At 47.9% G+C, this 15510-nt stretch overlaps 1 protein-coding gene across 1 annotated transcript in view; it reads right to left on the bottom strand.

The window, feature by feature from the left end:
* Window positions 1-809: 809 nt before the first annotated feature.
* GRHL3 (grainyhead like transcription factor 3) overlaps window positions 810-15510 on the bottom strand; it is a 58377-nt gene continuing 43676 nt past the window's right edge. Inside the window, exons 15-16 of the mRNA XM_063140812.1 lie at window positions 11709-11773; window positions 810-1320 (exon numbers count right to left, since the gene is read on the bottom strand). Of these exons, the coding sequence (XP_062996882.1) occupies window positions 1206-1320; window positions 11709-11773 (180 nt within the window). The 3' untranslated portion in view covers window positions 810-1205. The remainder of the gene's footprint in view (window positions 1321-11708; window positions 11774-15510) is intronic.

The following is a 15510-nucleotide window of genomic DNA, read 5'->3' as shown; positions in this document are numbered from 1 at the left end:
GCTGCTCCCTGGATGAGGCCTGGAGTTTTACTACTACCAAATTTTCTTTGCTGGAAGCCACTTCTAATAGCCAAGGTCTACCTTGTGCTACCAGTTTCCAAAAACACTGTCAAAGAAGCAAGGAACAAGCCCACCCCTTGGTATTTACCCTGGGGGTGGCAAAAGAGGGTGGCAGAAAAAAAGAAAGAAAATGAGTGGGCCACTCCAGGCCCAAAGCCCATCGCAGGTTACCTCTGAGGGAATGTGACCCTGGACAGGAAGAAGCCCACCACCCCAACCCTGATTTTTACTCCGCACCAGTCCCTCTTTCCATCTCTGAATCTTTATTACCAGTTAATATACAAAACAAACGTTACAAAAATGAACAAAGCAGACAAAAGAGGGGGAAAATAAAAACAAGACATTCAGCCCTGGGGAAGTGTGAAGCAGCCTGGTTTTGAAATGCTCTTCCTTTCTCCACATCATGTTCGATAAAAAACAAGATATAGTTCTACACACACACACACACACACACACACACACTGTAATCTATTTACAAAATAAAAAGGAATCGGAAATGTATAAAACAGTCACTCTTGCCAGGTCCTTCTCGGGAGGCGAGGGAAACAGGGAGTATTTACAGCCAGGGTTCTGAAGGCAAGTTCTGAAGGCAGTGTGTGAGGGTGAAAAATTGTGTGTGTCAGGTGTGGCGCATTTGGCAACACTTCAACACAATTGCGTGTCAGTCTCCTTGAAGGCTGTTTGGCAGCTCTGTGTGGTTGGGCCTAGCAGGCCACGAGGGGCGAAGACAATTTTTTTTTTTACAAAAAAACCTACAACCGTTTCTGGGACGTTCCCCTACATGGGGTCCCGCCTGACAGAACTCAATGCTTTCCTGAGTGTGAAACCGTGAAAAATAATTCCTTGCCTGGCAGAGGATAATAATAATAATAATAATAATAAAAGTATAAAATATTATTAATAATATAATAATAACAACAACGACAACTCAACGGACAGAAGTTCCACATCCACGCTGAGAACGGGCCTTCCGTGCACTCTTCACAAGTGGAGCTATGCTATCGTCTCTCTCTTGCTCTTTCCCCTCCGAAAGAGGTTTGCATCCGAGTCAAATGCTCCAAGCCGATGGGTTCTGGCTTGGAGTGGGGTTGAACTCCTCAGCTTCACAAGAGACCTCCCAGCAGAAGTGCAGCCTTTTCGAGTCTTCAGAGCTCCTTGAGGGTCACCTGGAACTTGTCCTCGGCTTCTGCCACGTCAAGCAAAAAAGCCATGTGGTTGCTATAGTGCTGAATGATGTTGTTGTCCATGTTCACCAGGATCCTGAAATAGAAACAGAATGGAGAGGTCAGGGGTGCAGCCCAATACTTTAGGCCCTGGACTTAACACTCTCATGGGGCCATTTGTATTCCTTCAGTTGCGAAACACAAGAGTGAGATTTCTCTTCCTCCCCACTGCTGTTCCACGCTTTAAAAACTGCTTCTGCATCCCTTTCAGGTTCGAACGAAAACCACTACCACTTTTGCCATCAGAACATAAGAAGAGCCCTGCCGGATCAGAACAAGAGTCCATCTAGTCCAGCGCACTGTTCACACAGTGGCCAACCAGCTGTGGACCAGGGACCCACAAGCAGGACACGGGTGAAATAGCACCCTCCCGCCCATGTTCCCCAGCAACTGGTGTCTATAGGCTTATTTCCTATACTGGATTCTTTCTTTTTTTTCTTTTTTTAAATTATACTCTGAGCACGTGCAGTTTTTCATTTTAAACTCGCTTAAATCATAGTTCCATTCTAACTACAGGAATAAAATGCAGTTTGCTTCTGCTGCTAAACATGTTTACTTGGGAATAAGCACTAGTGTGCTATAAAAAAGCATTCTTTCTTTCTTTAAAACATTTCTTGGCCGCCTTTTAAGGCAGAAGCCCTCACAAGGTGGCTTACAACAATAAAATACATTGAAACGGTTAAAATATTAAAAGCGATAAAAGCAAACACAGTAAAATAGTAATTAAAAACAATGAAAGCCAAGAATAAAAAGCATAATATATATATTTTAGAGTAAAATAATAAAGTCGTCATCTGTAAACATGTACATGCCCAGCCAGCCACACCAATTATAAAATGCTTTTAAAAGTAAGATGGATCTGGTGTCTGCCCCTTGCTCGTGTTGGGTCTGTTTACCACTGCCCCCCATTACCTGCCACTGTGGGTAGGCATTTGGGGGTCCCCTGGGCTTCACCCCATGGTCCGGCCCTATCTGCACCACAGAAGCTGTCCTTGAATGGGTCACCATCTGCCATTTTTAGAGGGGGGGGGGAAGGAATTGTGTGTGAAGATCAAAACCCACTTTCTTTCATTCAGGTGTCATAAAGAGCTTCCAGATGGATAGTTTCTAGTGCCACCAGTCAAAAGGCATTGTACAGATATTATGGACTTTTCTACATGAGACTGTTAATCCGTCCCATCTGCTTTCAGTTTCATCACAGATCTGAGCGCTACACAATGAGTGTTTCCTTTCCTGCTTTTCCACCACGTAGTCTCTAGGTGGCACTGTGGTCTAACAGAATAGCAGCAACACACAAGCGGAAACAATGATTTCTTTTGCCATCAGAAATACCCCGTTTTCCCCTGCTCTAAAAAAAAAAACTCACCGAAAGTGCTGTTTCAAAGCCATAAACAACCGTGAACACACAATAAATTCCTCATAAAGAAAAGCTCTCGATCGTTCCCTTCTTAACAAATGTTTTTGTGGTAAGAAGGTGTGGGAAAACACAGGAGGGTTACAACCAGAAGACGAGTGCTTCTAGGCGAGGCTTCTATTGTGAAATTGCAGTGGCTCATTTATGACATTTTATAGGGTGGGGGGCGGATCCAGATGTCATTGGCTTCCATTTGTAACTCTCCTAGGTTTACCCACCATTTTTCCTGGTTTTTGTTCTCACTAGGGTGGGGTGGGGGAACCCTTTAAGGTAGGAAAGATGGAATAGTGGAAAAAAAGCCTTTTGAGTGTTAGCTCTAGGAGCCTGCCGTCTGGAATCACCTGGCAACATTGTCTTGATGCCCCCTCCCACCCAATAAAATCCTATGAAAGAGGCATAGCCATTCATATATCAACCTCCTAATATTATTTTAGTTTTTTACTGAAATGAACAGAGCCCATGGTGGGCTCTGACTTTGCTTGGAGTAGCAGCCCTGGGAGGGAGAGATTTCACCCTTCCTCTGATGCTATTTTCTCCAGTGAAAATCACACACATCACAGCTGCTCTTTGCCCCATGTGGAGGAAACACAGTTTTCCTCCACAGGGCAAATACAGGTGAGCGATTTTCAGCAGGAAAACAGCCTGGGAGAGAAAACACCCTCCCCTCTTAGCACCGTTGCGCCAGTTAAATTGGCAGCCCTGAAAAAACTGCATTTAAGTAAATATCACACCCACCCACACCCCAGAAAATTGGGTCACAATTCTCAGGTGTAACGTGTGGTTGAGTCCGTACCCCACTGTACACTAGCACTTGGTTTAAAGAAATTACTGCACCTGTCATGCTAGAATTCAAGGAATGTCAGCTAGCCTCAAGTAGACAAGGGGAAACCCCAGGCTCATAAAATCAGGAACTGGGTAAATTATTGTCATATTTGACATTTCCCCACTGCATTGTTGGTTGATCAGTTGTCCCTTTCTCTTTAGTGCCTAGAAGGGCATTTTATATGGATAAGTCGCCCTGGAAAAATTACAAATTACATATTGCGGTGACATTTCTCTGTTTTGTTTTATTTTTAAAAAGAAGAGAACTTTCATTTAACCGTGACATTATAAAGTGGGGCCTCATCTCAAATACAAGTATTACTTCTTCCCTTTTTCCCAAGCTGTCTTGCCTGCAGCCTACAAAAAAAGTGTGCTTCCAGATGGGGATACTTTGAGAGTGCTTCCAGATGTGGCTTTTGTGGGCGCCGCCCCCCTGCCTCATCCCTGGAATTTTATAGGGGATCCAGATGACGTCGTCTTCAACTCCTGCTCTGCCTATGTTTCCCCAAAAACTTCTCCCACCTTTTCTTTTACCGCGGAAAATCCGTGATGGAGAAAAAGACAGAAAAGCTGCAGGGCCTTCTTGTTGGCAGCTCAGGGGCCGGAGGCATCGCCAAGGTCTTAATTCCTGCCTCCAAGGGTGCCCTGACTGCAACGCCAATCCTGAGCCAGATTGCTCTTTGCTTGCTGGGAGCAGCAGCGTGGAAAGAGCGATCTCTACCAGGATCCCTGGGGTGGGGTGGAGAGATGGTTTTCTGCTCCCTCTTCCAGAGATCGTCACACAGGCTCCATTTTTCACTGGAAAGAGCAAGTTGGGTCAGGATCACTGGGCGGTATGTGCAGCCGCTGACCGAGCATTGCCAAAGAAGTTGCGCACCCCTGCACCAAGAGCCTTCCGCCCGGAAGCACCCCATGTGTCAGGTGTGCTCTGGCGGTGCGCTTAACAGCCATAAGCCGCGTGGAGACGGCCTGCTCGGTTTGGCCCAGCAAAAGGTAGCACCTCGCCAGCCCAGCCCATGCCAAACTCCCCACGCTGGGAAGGACGTCCTCCTTGCCTGAACTGACGCACGGGCCCGTAGTCACAATCGTACGTTGGTTGTGCAATAAAGGTCTTGAGAACGGGTTTATTCCATGCATTTCTTAGCTGCCTTTCAAGACTGCAGGCTTTGCAAAGCAGCTTGCAAGATAAAACAGGCTGGGCCATTGGTGGCCTTCCGGCTGTTTTGGCCCACAGCTCCCATCATCCTTCGCCATTGGCTATGCCGATGGGAGTTGTAGGCCAAAACAACCGCAGGGGCCCAGTTGCCCATCCCTGATGTAAGACATACAATTCTATATCCATTTCCAGAGGAAAGCCACGTCAGTCTGCGGCAGCGAACACTACCACGGGACTTGTGGCACCTTGAAAAGCATCCCATTTATTCGGGCGCAAGCTTATCATCCCTGAAAGCTTAGGCTGGAATACATTTGTTAGTTTTTAAGGTGCCACAAATCTCTATCGGCATAGCAGGGGCATCAGATCAAACATTCCTTGCCCTCCCTAACCCGGAATGGCCTTCCTACGCCAGGCTTGCGTAAGCAGGACGCAGCACCCCACCAGGTGCTTCACTAGGGTTTGTCCTTTTGCTCCTTTCCTGAGACTGCAAAGGCAGGGCGGCTGTCAAGCCCGGGCTGATCCTTGGCCTATCGAGCACAGTGCACCACTCCCATCCTCGTCGAGGGGCCCTTTCCCTTGCCTCCCGCCCCGCTCAGCTGTGGGCTGCGTCAGGTCCGCCCTCTTACGCCCCTTAACTCGCCTGCCTGCCTGCCTGCCTTTCTTTTTAAGAAAAAGCCCTGGATTTGGGCCAGCAAAAACAATGAGCTCATCTGCAAAGGGAGGGGCGGGGGAGAAAACTCCCGGGATGCTTGATGGTATCTCACTCCACAAGGAAGACCTCAAGAAAACAGAGGAGAGGAGAGCGTTTGGCAGCAGCAGCGGAGGAGGAGGGGGAGGAGACGCTCCCCATCTCTCAGGCAAGGGGAGAGAGAGAAGGCTGCGGTTTGGTGCAGGGCCCGGGGCGGTTCAGAGACACAGCCGTTGCTTTCAGAAGCTGCTCTGGAAAACCTCAGCTAGCTAGTTCCCATGGAAGGATACCTGCCCCTCCAACACTGGAGGGCCTCTTGGCCTCTTCCGCAGGGGAGGGAGACCCACGTCGGGGAGGTAACCACGCTTGGCAGCAGGCCTTGGAAGGAGGAGGACAAAAAAGTCCCGCCAGTCTTGGCGAGATGTTCACGTTGGGACTCTTATGGGAGTAGCTTCCATCCCAGGGCTACACGCGATCAAGACCCAAGCTTGGTGTGACGCCGCAATGACGGCGGGACGAGGGCTGCGAACATGAACCTGTTGAAAGTCATTGGCGGCGTTCACACGCAACGATAAGCCAGAATCCCGGGGAATCCTGGCTTATCGTTCATAATCGGTGTGCTGGTGCACCTGGGGCCAGGATCAAAGGTAGCAGTGGTGGAACTCACACCCCAGCAGGGGCCCCTGACCCCGGCCCCGAACCTGCTCCTCCTCTTCAGCTACCTCTCACTCTACCCCAGATAATAGCGGTTGTGCGAAGGGGAGCCATAGGTGCCATGGCTCACTTGCTCCCTGGCTCTCTGCTGGGCAGGCAGGCAAGCAGAAGCCAGGATGAGAAAGAGGAGGAGGCACGATTGCAGCAGGTGACCATGGGGGCGAGAAGGTGGACTCACTGAGGGAGGGGGCCACTGAGAGAGGCTCGCTCAAGGGCCCTTGCAATACCTGGAGCCCGCCTTGCATGAACCCTGCCTGATTGCTCCTGCTCGACTCCAACCCCCAGCGCCTAAAATAATCACCAGGAGGCAAAACCTTAGCACGACATCAGAACCAGGACTCCTGGCTTGTTTCTCCTAAACAAGCCAGAAATTGGAAACCAACTACAAATCCTGGCTTCAGATTAGGGAACTGACGAACCAGGCTTCTGCCTCCGGGTTAGTTTCTGGTTACTTTAACTGCTCCCACTGATGGGAGGAGCCAAGCGGAAGTTATTGGGTACCACGCACCAGCACATTGGTGCATAATGGTAACGATAAGCCAGGATTCTCCAGAATTTTAGCTTATTGTTTCAGTGGCGGCCCCCCAATTATGGAATGATTTCCCCAACGAGGCTCACCTGGCACCAACATTGTTATCTTTTTGGTGCCAGGCCAAGACTTTTCTCTTCTCCCAGGCAGTTAACAGCATATGTTAAGTTTTTAACTGACCTGAGAATAGTTGTTTTAAATGGATATTGTTGTTTTTAGGCTTTTGATGGTTTTAAATTTTGCATATTTGTTTTTAATGTTCACTGCTTTTAACTTTTATAAACCACCCAGAGAGCTTCGGCTATGGGGTGGTATATAAATGTAATAAAATAAATGTAATAAAATACATAAATAAATGTGCAAATATGGCCAATGTGGTGTAAAGGACGGGGAATTGGAGGCCTACATTAAAAACTTTGCGCAGTCACGAAACTCACTGAATGACTTTGGACCAGCCAGTCTCAGTCTTTCTCTCTCTCTGTCTTGATCTAACCTATCTCACAGGATTGGTGAGAAGATCAAAGTGGGGTGAATCCCATACACCACCAGAAGAGTACATTCCCAGTGTGTTCAATGGCAAAGATCATAACCAGCTACAGCCAAACTGGGAATGAAAGTGGAAAATATTAAAGACGGCCCTTCCTTTCTAACAATGACTGCTAAAAATTTAGCTAGCAGGAAAAGGGCACTTATATTGATGGAAGAATACACAAATATATTTAAATTCAATCAATCACTCAATTAATAAGCAGAAAATTAATCAGCTAAGAGCTCTTTGATAATATGTATGTCAGCCCTACTTGAAGCATATTGGAGGGAGGTATTGGAGAACTTCTTTCCCGCTTTAAATGAAGAAGAGAGAAACCTATGCTATGTCCCATCATAGGAAAACATATCAGTTAAAGGAAAAATGAATTTAAAATTAAAGGGAGTGTATTTTGAAATGGCCAGGCAATGTTACAAGGGATGAAAAGCCTGGCTTGAGTTTGTCATTCTTTCCTCCTTTTAAAGGGCTGCAGAAGCACTCAAAAAGTGCTGGAAAGTTCCTGGAAAGTACACATTTTGAGAAATGATCATTACGAATCTAAAAAGTACAGGGATGGGGAAACGGATCTCTTGTCATCAATGACATCCCAGGAACTATCCAATAGGAGGCAGCTGAACCAAGGACCTGCACATCTCACATTTAGTTTTTACGCTGCAGCAGCGCTCACAGGTGAGATCTTTTTAGGTCTTGAAGGCAAGTTGGGACAAAGATGTTCGAACCTTCTTCTTGCACTCCGTCCTCTCTCACAAAAAACGCTGCCTTTGCCTCAGCACCTCGTGCAAAATGAAGTCTTTTTCCATTTCAAGGGCCAGCCCACCAGGGTCAGGGTTTTGTGTGCGTTTAAGTTTTTTTTTTTTTTAATTCTCTCTCTCTCTCTCTGGTTAGCTTCATTTATTTAAGCTTGTCTATGTGCATTAAGTTAATAGCACAGCAATTGAGATAATGAGCTTGTTTGTAAACGAAAGACTTTCACATTTCAGCCTCGGTGGGTATGCTTTGCTTGCCCTTTTTCAGAGCACAACCCCCCTCCCCGTGGTTTCTGTTTCGAACACAGCATAGCTAAGAGGAAAATTCAGACTTTCTTTGGACTCCAAGCATGAAACTTCAGGGAACTCCAACATGTGTTTGCCTGTTAACTAGTGTGTGTGTGCAGGGCTTTGCAGATATTAATCAGCAGGCAGGCAGGCCGTGCTTAGCGCTTCCATGGTAAATAAGTGGTAAATCAGCAAATCAGGAAAAGTTAATTTGTTAAGACAGGGGTGGGCAACTTGTGGGCCTCTAGATTTTTGGACTACAACTCCCATCAACCCTAGCCAGCATAGTCAGTTGTGAGGGATGATGGGAATTTCAGGCCAAAACATCTCAAAGGCTACAAGTTTTCCATCACTGCTTTAAGGACTAACTCCTGTTTGGCCATTAATTCTTCTCTAAAAATGCTCCCAAACAGCCCTGCGCACGTCTCCATTAAACGGCAAACACAACTTAACCTGCTTCTGATTGGCCGCTATAATGTCCCGGTCTGTACTTTTTCCATTCCATTTCGCTCTGCCCTCACTGCTTTCGATCCCCTGTCTCAGGCACCACACTTTAGCCCAAGTAAAATACCTGCCACATTGGGATAACACTTCGTACATCCGATGCAGTGGGCTGTCGTCTACGAAAGCCTGAGCTATAATAAATGCTTTAGTCTCTGAACGTGCCCACAAGACCCTGTTGTTGGTTTTTTGCTGCAACAGAACTAACCCGGTTACACCCTTTTGGAAATCAGGGGTCTGGTGACATCAGGAAGGGAAAGCTGTTTTCACAAAGCCCCAGGAGGGCTTTGGAGAGTGATACGCTCACAGACAATAACCACAAAACCTCCAATCTCCGTTTTCCAGACCAGACACAACAAGATTAGGGGAGGGAAAGGTAGCCTGCCACCCCACCCCCCCATGCCAAGCAGAGTTCTTGTCTAACAACACGGGGGCAGCGGTTGGGGGGGGGAGATTAGCAACAGTCTAGCCCCTTCCTGCCCCATGTCCATTTCTTTTCTCTCTCCCCCCCCCTCCGCCCCAGACTCAAATGGCGAGGTGGAATGTGAAAGACCCTTAAGCCCCAGAGGGGAGGCTGCTCAATTGTTAGGCCTGGGGGTAGGTGGGTGGGAAGCTTTGGTCAGAAATTGCTGGGACCAAATAAGACGGGGTAGGGCGGCCTCAGCAACGGGCCTGAATCCCCCAGTTCCAAACGGTTCCTCTCTGGAGGCCCCACTGAGGCCTGTGTCTAGTGGGAGCACCTGGAGCATCACAGCGCAAGCAAGGGATCTGGGATCCCGGGGAGCAACGTGAAAAACCCTAACTTCCACCTAAAAAGAAAAAAAGCCAACCTCTAGCCCCCGTGGGTGGGTGTATTTTATTTATTTATTATTTTATTTATTACATTTATATCCCGCCTTTCTTCCTCCAAGGAACCCAAGGCGGCCTACATAATCCTCTCCATTTTATTCTCACAACAACAGCCCTGTGAGGTCGGCTGGGCTGAGAGTCTGTGACTGGCCCAAAGTCACCCAGTGGGTTTCCATGGCCGAGTGGGGACTAGAACCTGGACCTCCCGACTCCCAGACCAACACCTTACCCACGGTTCATCGACTGATTCCCCCAAAGTGGGGGAGAGCTGAAAAGGAGCCTTGGGTGCCTGGATTGCAAAAACCATGAACGGAGGGTCTGAGCGAACGGACGGTCGAGGTGGAGAGGGCCAGCCAGAACTTCAGTGGGGCTTGAAGCACAGAGCCAGTGTGGTGGATGAGACAGTCTGGGAACCAAATTCACACCTCCACCAAGGCCAACGCTGAGAGCTGATCTTCCCAAAGACCAGACTCTCGCCTGCCCTTGGCTTTGGGTGAGGTTTCGTAGCCACCCTGCCCTGGGATCACCTGACTGAGCATTACTCGGGGCCATTAACCTTCATGAGGTCTAGTCTAATGACTTTTTTTTTTACTTAAAACACCCACACGTTACACTTGCCACGAGGATTAACGTGCTCAGGACAAACTAACCACCAGGGTTGTATCACACGTCAATCATAATTTGCAGCCATTGTGCAGCAATGTTTCCTTGACCCTGCTGGCAGCCACCAAGGATGTGAACTAGGGATGGGGGGATTTATGATGCAGCGACCCCAAGTTATGAGGCAACGGGGGCTAAAATGATATGGATGGAGCGGTAGGAAACTTGCCGGGGAGAGGTCAATCCCAGTTCTTCGGCTTGTGGATTTCTGCTTGAAGTAAAAATGGCACGGTGCTAGACCTCATGAAGGTGAATGGCACTGATTGTAGGCCACATCAGTTGACCTCAAGCAGCAGCTGGTCTGGCTGGGATGATAGCATCTAAAACCACTAAGTGGTGTATTTGTCCCAAAATTAGTCATACCGGTGAGATCCAGCACATATTTTCCATCCAAGACCACATTATTCCAGTGTCATCTGCATCTCTAAGTCAAAGGGTTCCTCTGACCCTGCTGGCTTTGAGAAACAAACTCTGGTGGATTGATGAATGAGATAAGCTAAATCTGTTGTGACCTCAGGCAAGCGCCTTGGCAGATAACAGAATACCCATTAAATCACCCAGACTATTCTGCGCACACACACACACACACACACACACACACACACAAACACACTTCTTGCTAATTCATTTTCCATAGGAAAAATCACTACCTAGTGAGATGCCAAACGGTTTTCTGGGTTTTCTGGTCTCCCGAACAACGGGAAATGTTCTCTCCTTGGCTTTTCCCCAAGCACTACAACTTTAACACTCTAGACCAAACTTCTCTAACCTGGTGTCCTCCAAATGTGTTGGATTACAACCCCTATCATCCCCAGCCAGCATGGACATGGCTATGGTGATCAGCCATCCACCACCACGTTCAAGACTCTGCGCTTGTTTCTGTAAACATGCAAAATTCTACTCCGCTAGTAGCACTGAAGGCTGGTAGTAAAGAGTTCTTTACATTTCAAAAGCCTGAATACTGACACACTGAAAAGTCTGTGCCTGTTTTCTGGGCATGTGCAAATCAGAAAAAAGATCTCCAAATTCCATCTCAAACCTCATTCTGCTTCGAGTCCATATCAGAGTGCAAGGTTTGGTGTTTTTTTTCCTTTCGACATGAGGAGCCGCATGTGTTTTTCCAAATGGACTGATCAATTGTATACATCTTTGAAATGTACACATTTCTGCTTTCGAAATCCAGACATTTCTGAGCTTGTAATGTGATTCACACCCACCCACCCAAATGCATTAGACAGCATGTGCACAGCACATGCTGTCTAATGCATTTGGGTGGGTGGGTGTGAATCACATTACAAGCTCAGAAATGTCTGGATTTCGACTGCAGATTGCATTCGAATCAGTGTTCGATTCGGAAGGTGACAACTGGGTAAATCCGGGTCAAAACCAACATGAAACGAATTTCTCATACATCCCTACAGTTCTTAAGCACAGAAGCTGCCGTTTTTACTGCACTGTTTTGAGAGAGGGGAAAGAGCCAGGAAAACAATCGCCAATGGACCATCACTTACCCTCGTTTGCATTTTTTATAGACTTTATAGATGCTTTCTTCAGGCAGACCGTATTTTTCTGAAATCTGAAAGAGAACAAGGAAGCTCCATTGATTAAATATATCTCACATGTATTGAGAGAGGAGCAAATGAAACTATTATCAAACTGGAGTCATCTCCCAGGGGCTGTCTGTACACGGCCGAAGCCCTGTGGTGGCTGCAAATCTGTGCTGCATCTGTTAAATGACGCAGCTGGAGATTCACAGCCACAACAGGACTTGACCATGAAACTGCGCAGAAAAAATGTCGGGGACTTACCCCGACTTTTTTCCGTGGGAGGGAGGTCAGTACAGCGATTGTGGTGGAAGGCGACTGGTGATTGGTAACCATGGAGATGGCAGAGGGGCAACCACCAGAAAACCCGCCCTCCATTCTTTGCTCCATTCTTTTCCCTCTGGGAAAATGTACTAGCAGTAACAGAGAATGCTAGAAGCCATGCTGGAAACAGACAACGCAAGCACAGGATCGCAGCCACCACAGGGCTTACCCACAACGCTGTGATTTGGAAAAAGTTGGGGATTTATCCCGAGTTTTTCAAAGGGAGCGACGTCATCACAGTGCTTCCGTCATGTAATGTCACTCTGGGGTCAACCCAGGGGCAGAGCGTGGTGGAAAGCGACCAGTGATTGGTTGCCTTCCACCAGGGAGAGGGCGGGGGTGACTCTGGGACCCAGATAGCTGCTCAGAAACCCCGCGCTCCCACCTCGGCACTGGGATGACCTGACGCCACCCGCAAGGGTTGAAGAGGCAGGCAGCACCAATCCGGTGCCGTGAGCAATCCGTCAGCCCCCCTGTTGCCGCTGCCACCAGCAAAATATTTGGTTTTGCTGCTGAAAGTCGGTGGCAAACCACTACCAAGATTCAAAAGATCCATACTGAGTTTGAAAAGAAGTTAAATTTGGCACTTCTGAGCCTCCGCTGCAGTTTGTTGCTCAATTTTGGTGGCAAACTACAGAGGGGTGGGGTTTTTTTTGCCATGGAGGGGGCACACTTGAGGCTCCAGGGGCCGCAGCTATATCCCCTGGGCTGCGTGCTGCCCACGCCTGCTGTATGATCCCGGCCATCTTCCTTTGGGACTAGCAAAAGCTGCCCTCTTGCCAACCGCTTTCCTGTCTGCGCAGAGGATCAGAGGGAAGGCAACTCTATCCGCTGGCATTCTGTTCTCAAAGAGCTGTTTGCTCATTTCCAATTAGAAAATGTACAAAACCAACACACACACACACAGGCACAGCCATAAAAACGACTATCAGATCATTTCAGAAGATTGTTTGCTTTATTCCCCACCTCAGCAAAGAAGAGCCGGGGTTATCGGGAATTGTGCTGATAGGCATCACAGAAATATGCGCAGACATTGTGTGCTCTTCAAACATTGAGAAAGGGGTGTGCCTGCGTGTGTGTGTGTGTGGGGGGGGAGTTTCCAGCCAGCCCAAGGGAAAGGAGGTGAGATGTGGAATGAAGAGTAAAACTTTCTCCAGAGATATGAGCCTGGGAACCTGCTTGAAGAAGGGGCCTTTGATGGTGGGAAATATGAAAGCCATCAGCATTAAAAACTAAATATATATATATAGAAACTAAAAATCAGCAACAGAGGCACAGTCAAAAGGGAGCTGTGATTGGCTGAAGCTTTTTCTTGAGTGTACAGTTTATTTATTGTGGGAAAGGGTCAGTGCGGCAGTTGAAATCTAATAGTCCTTTTATATATGAATTGCATTCAAATGCCACATCTCAGAAGTGGTGTGCTGGACCGCGGGCACCAGGGCTGGTCCACGACATTTGGCCCACTGCTGCGCCCGTCTTCCATTCGTTAACATGGCAAGTGCTTCTGCGCAAGCCTCATGGGGCTGGGCGTAACTTCGAGTAGCGCCCATCCCTTCCAGTGAGGCGGGGGCAGAAGAATTTGCCAGGACACTGTGGCCTGTGGGTTGAATGCGTCTGCCGCCTCCTTCTCCTCTGCCCAGGGGCACTGTGGATCAGTCACCTAAACTTGCCCCGGGCTACGGATGCCTCAGCCTGGCCCAGGGTAGAGTTATTTACAGGTTCTGAATTTTTTTTTTATTTTGAAATAAAGTTAAGAAAACAAAGGCAACAAAAAAAGAAGATAAATCAAGATCACTACAGACTCTACAAAAAATGGTGGTGGTGGGAGCACTTTTGAAAGTGAGCCGTTGCATGTAGAAGAAAAACCCAGCCTCTTCCACCTAAAGCAGAGATGGCCAACCTCTGCATTATCTGGGGCAGGAGTGGGAAATCCCAGGACCTCAGGCCTGGTGGCCAAATCTGGCCCACCTGGGATTGCCCAGATTGCCACGAGAGCATAGGAAGAGCCCTGCTGGATCAGACCGGGGGTCCAACTAGTCCAGCACTCTGTCCTCACAGTGGCCAAACAACTGCCCACGGGCAACCCACAAGCAGGACACGGGTGCAACAGCACCCTCCTAACCATGTTCCCCAGCAACTGGTGCATATAGGTTTACTGCCCCAGATACTGGAGGTAGCACATAGCCATCAGGGCTAGTAGCCATTGATAACCTTTTCCTCCAGGAATTTATCCAACCCCCTTTTAAAGCCATCCAAATTGGTGGCCATCACCACTTCTTGTGGTAGTGAATTCCATAATTTACCTATGCGCTGTGTGAAGAAGTCCTTGCTTTTATCTGTCCTGAACGTCCCCCCACAATCAGCTTCATGGGATAATGACCCCATTGGGTTCTGGTATTTTGAGAGAGGGAGAAAAATGTCTCCCTCTGCACATTCTCCACACCATGCGTAATTTTGTACCCCACTATCCTGTCTCCCCTCAGCCTCCTTTTTCCCAAGCTGAACAATCCCAGCTGTTGTGGCCTTCCCTCCTAGGGGAGATGCTCCAGTCCCCTGATCACTTTAGTTGCCCTTTTCTGCACTTTTTCCAGCTCCATAATATCTTGTTTTAGGTACACAGTATTCTAAGAGAGGTCGCACTATAGATTTGTTGTATAAAGGCAATATGATACTGGCAGTTTTAGTTTCAATTCCTAGTCTAATAATGCCTAACATACAGTTTGCCTTCTTTACAGCAGTCACACACTTCCCTTGGCCTCAGTCACCTATTGTTTGGTAATTTCCCAGCTTTTGGGCACATTCCCCCCCCCCCTTCTAAAAGGTCAAAATGCCTCTCCTCAGGCCCAGCTACTAGCAGTAATATGCTGGTATTTGTTTCTATTTTTGGCCCCTCCCCTTTTGCCTTTGGCCACACCCCTTTGCTTTCAGCCCCACCCACCACTGGAATGCGGCCCCTGAGAGCTTCTCTGAAATTGAATTTGGCCCTCAGAGTGAACCACGTTCTGCACCCCTGGTCTGGGGAACATGATATTCCTGACCAGCCGCCTGGGAGCCTGAAGTGTATTTTGTCTCACAAACTGAGCTCTGTGGCAAAGTTGGTGTCACAGTTACAGAGCCCGTGCATTTAGGCACAGAACTTCAGACATATTACATGCATAGGGTCGTTGGACTTCTGTTGTATATAAAGTTGTTGTTTTTTTAAAAAAAGAAAGAGATGCAGGGTTTCTTGCCACTTTAAAACCATTGCTCTCTTCCCCCACACCTTACAAGTGAAATTGTGGGCAACTCTTCCCCCATACTTCAACAAAAATAGGCAGAGAAAACCAAGATCGGATGAAATTACTTTGCAGGAGGAAGCAGGACATATCTACCCCAACCCCCAGGCTGTGAGCTGGCCATCCCTGCCCTAAAAGAATTCACTGTTGCTTCACAAGGTAGCATAGTA

Source organism: Elgaria multicarinata, chromosome 13 (assembly GCF_023053635.1).
Source record: "Elgaria multicarinata webbii isolate HBS135686 ecotype San Diego chromosome 13, rElgMul1.1.pri, whole genome shotgun sequence".
In the NCBI taxonomy this organism is placed as follows: domain Eukaryota; kingdom Metazoa; phylum Chordata; class Lepidosauria; order Squamata; family Anguidae; genus Elgaria; species Elgaria multicarinata.
This window is presented reverse-complemented; position numbering and strand designations above follow the sequence as displayed.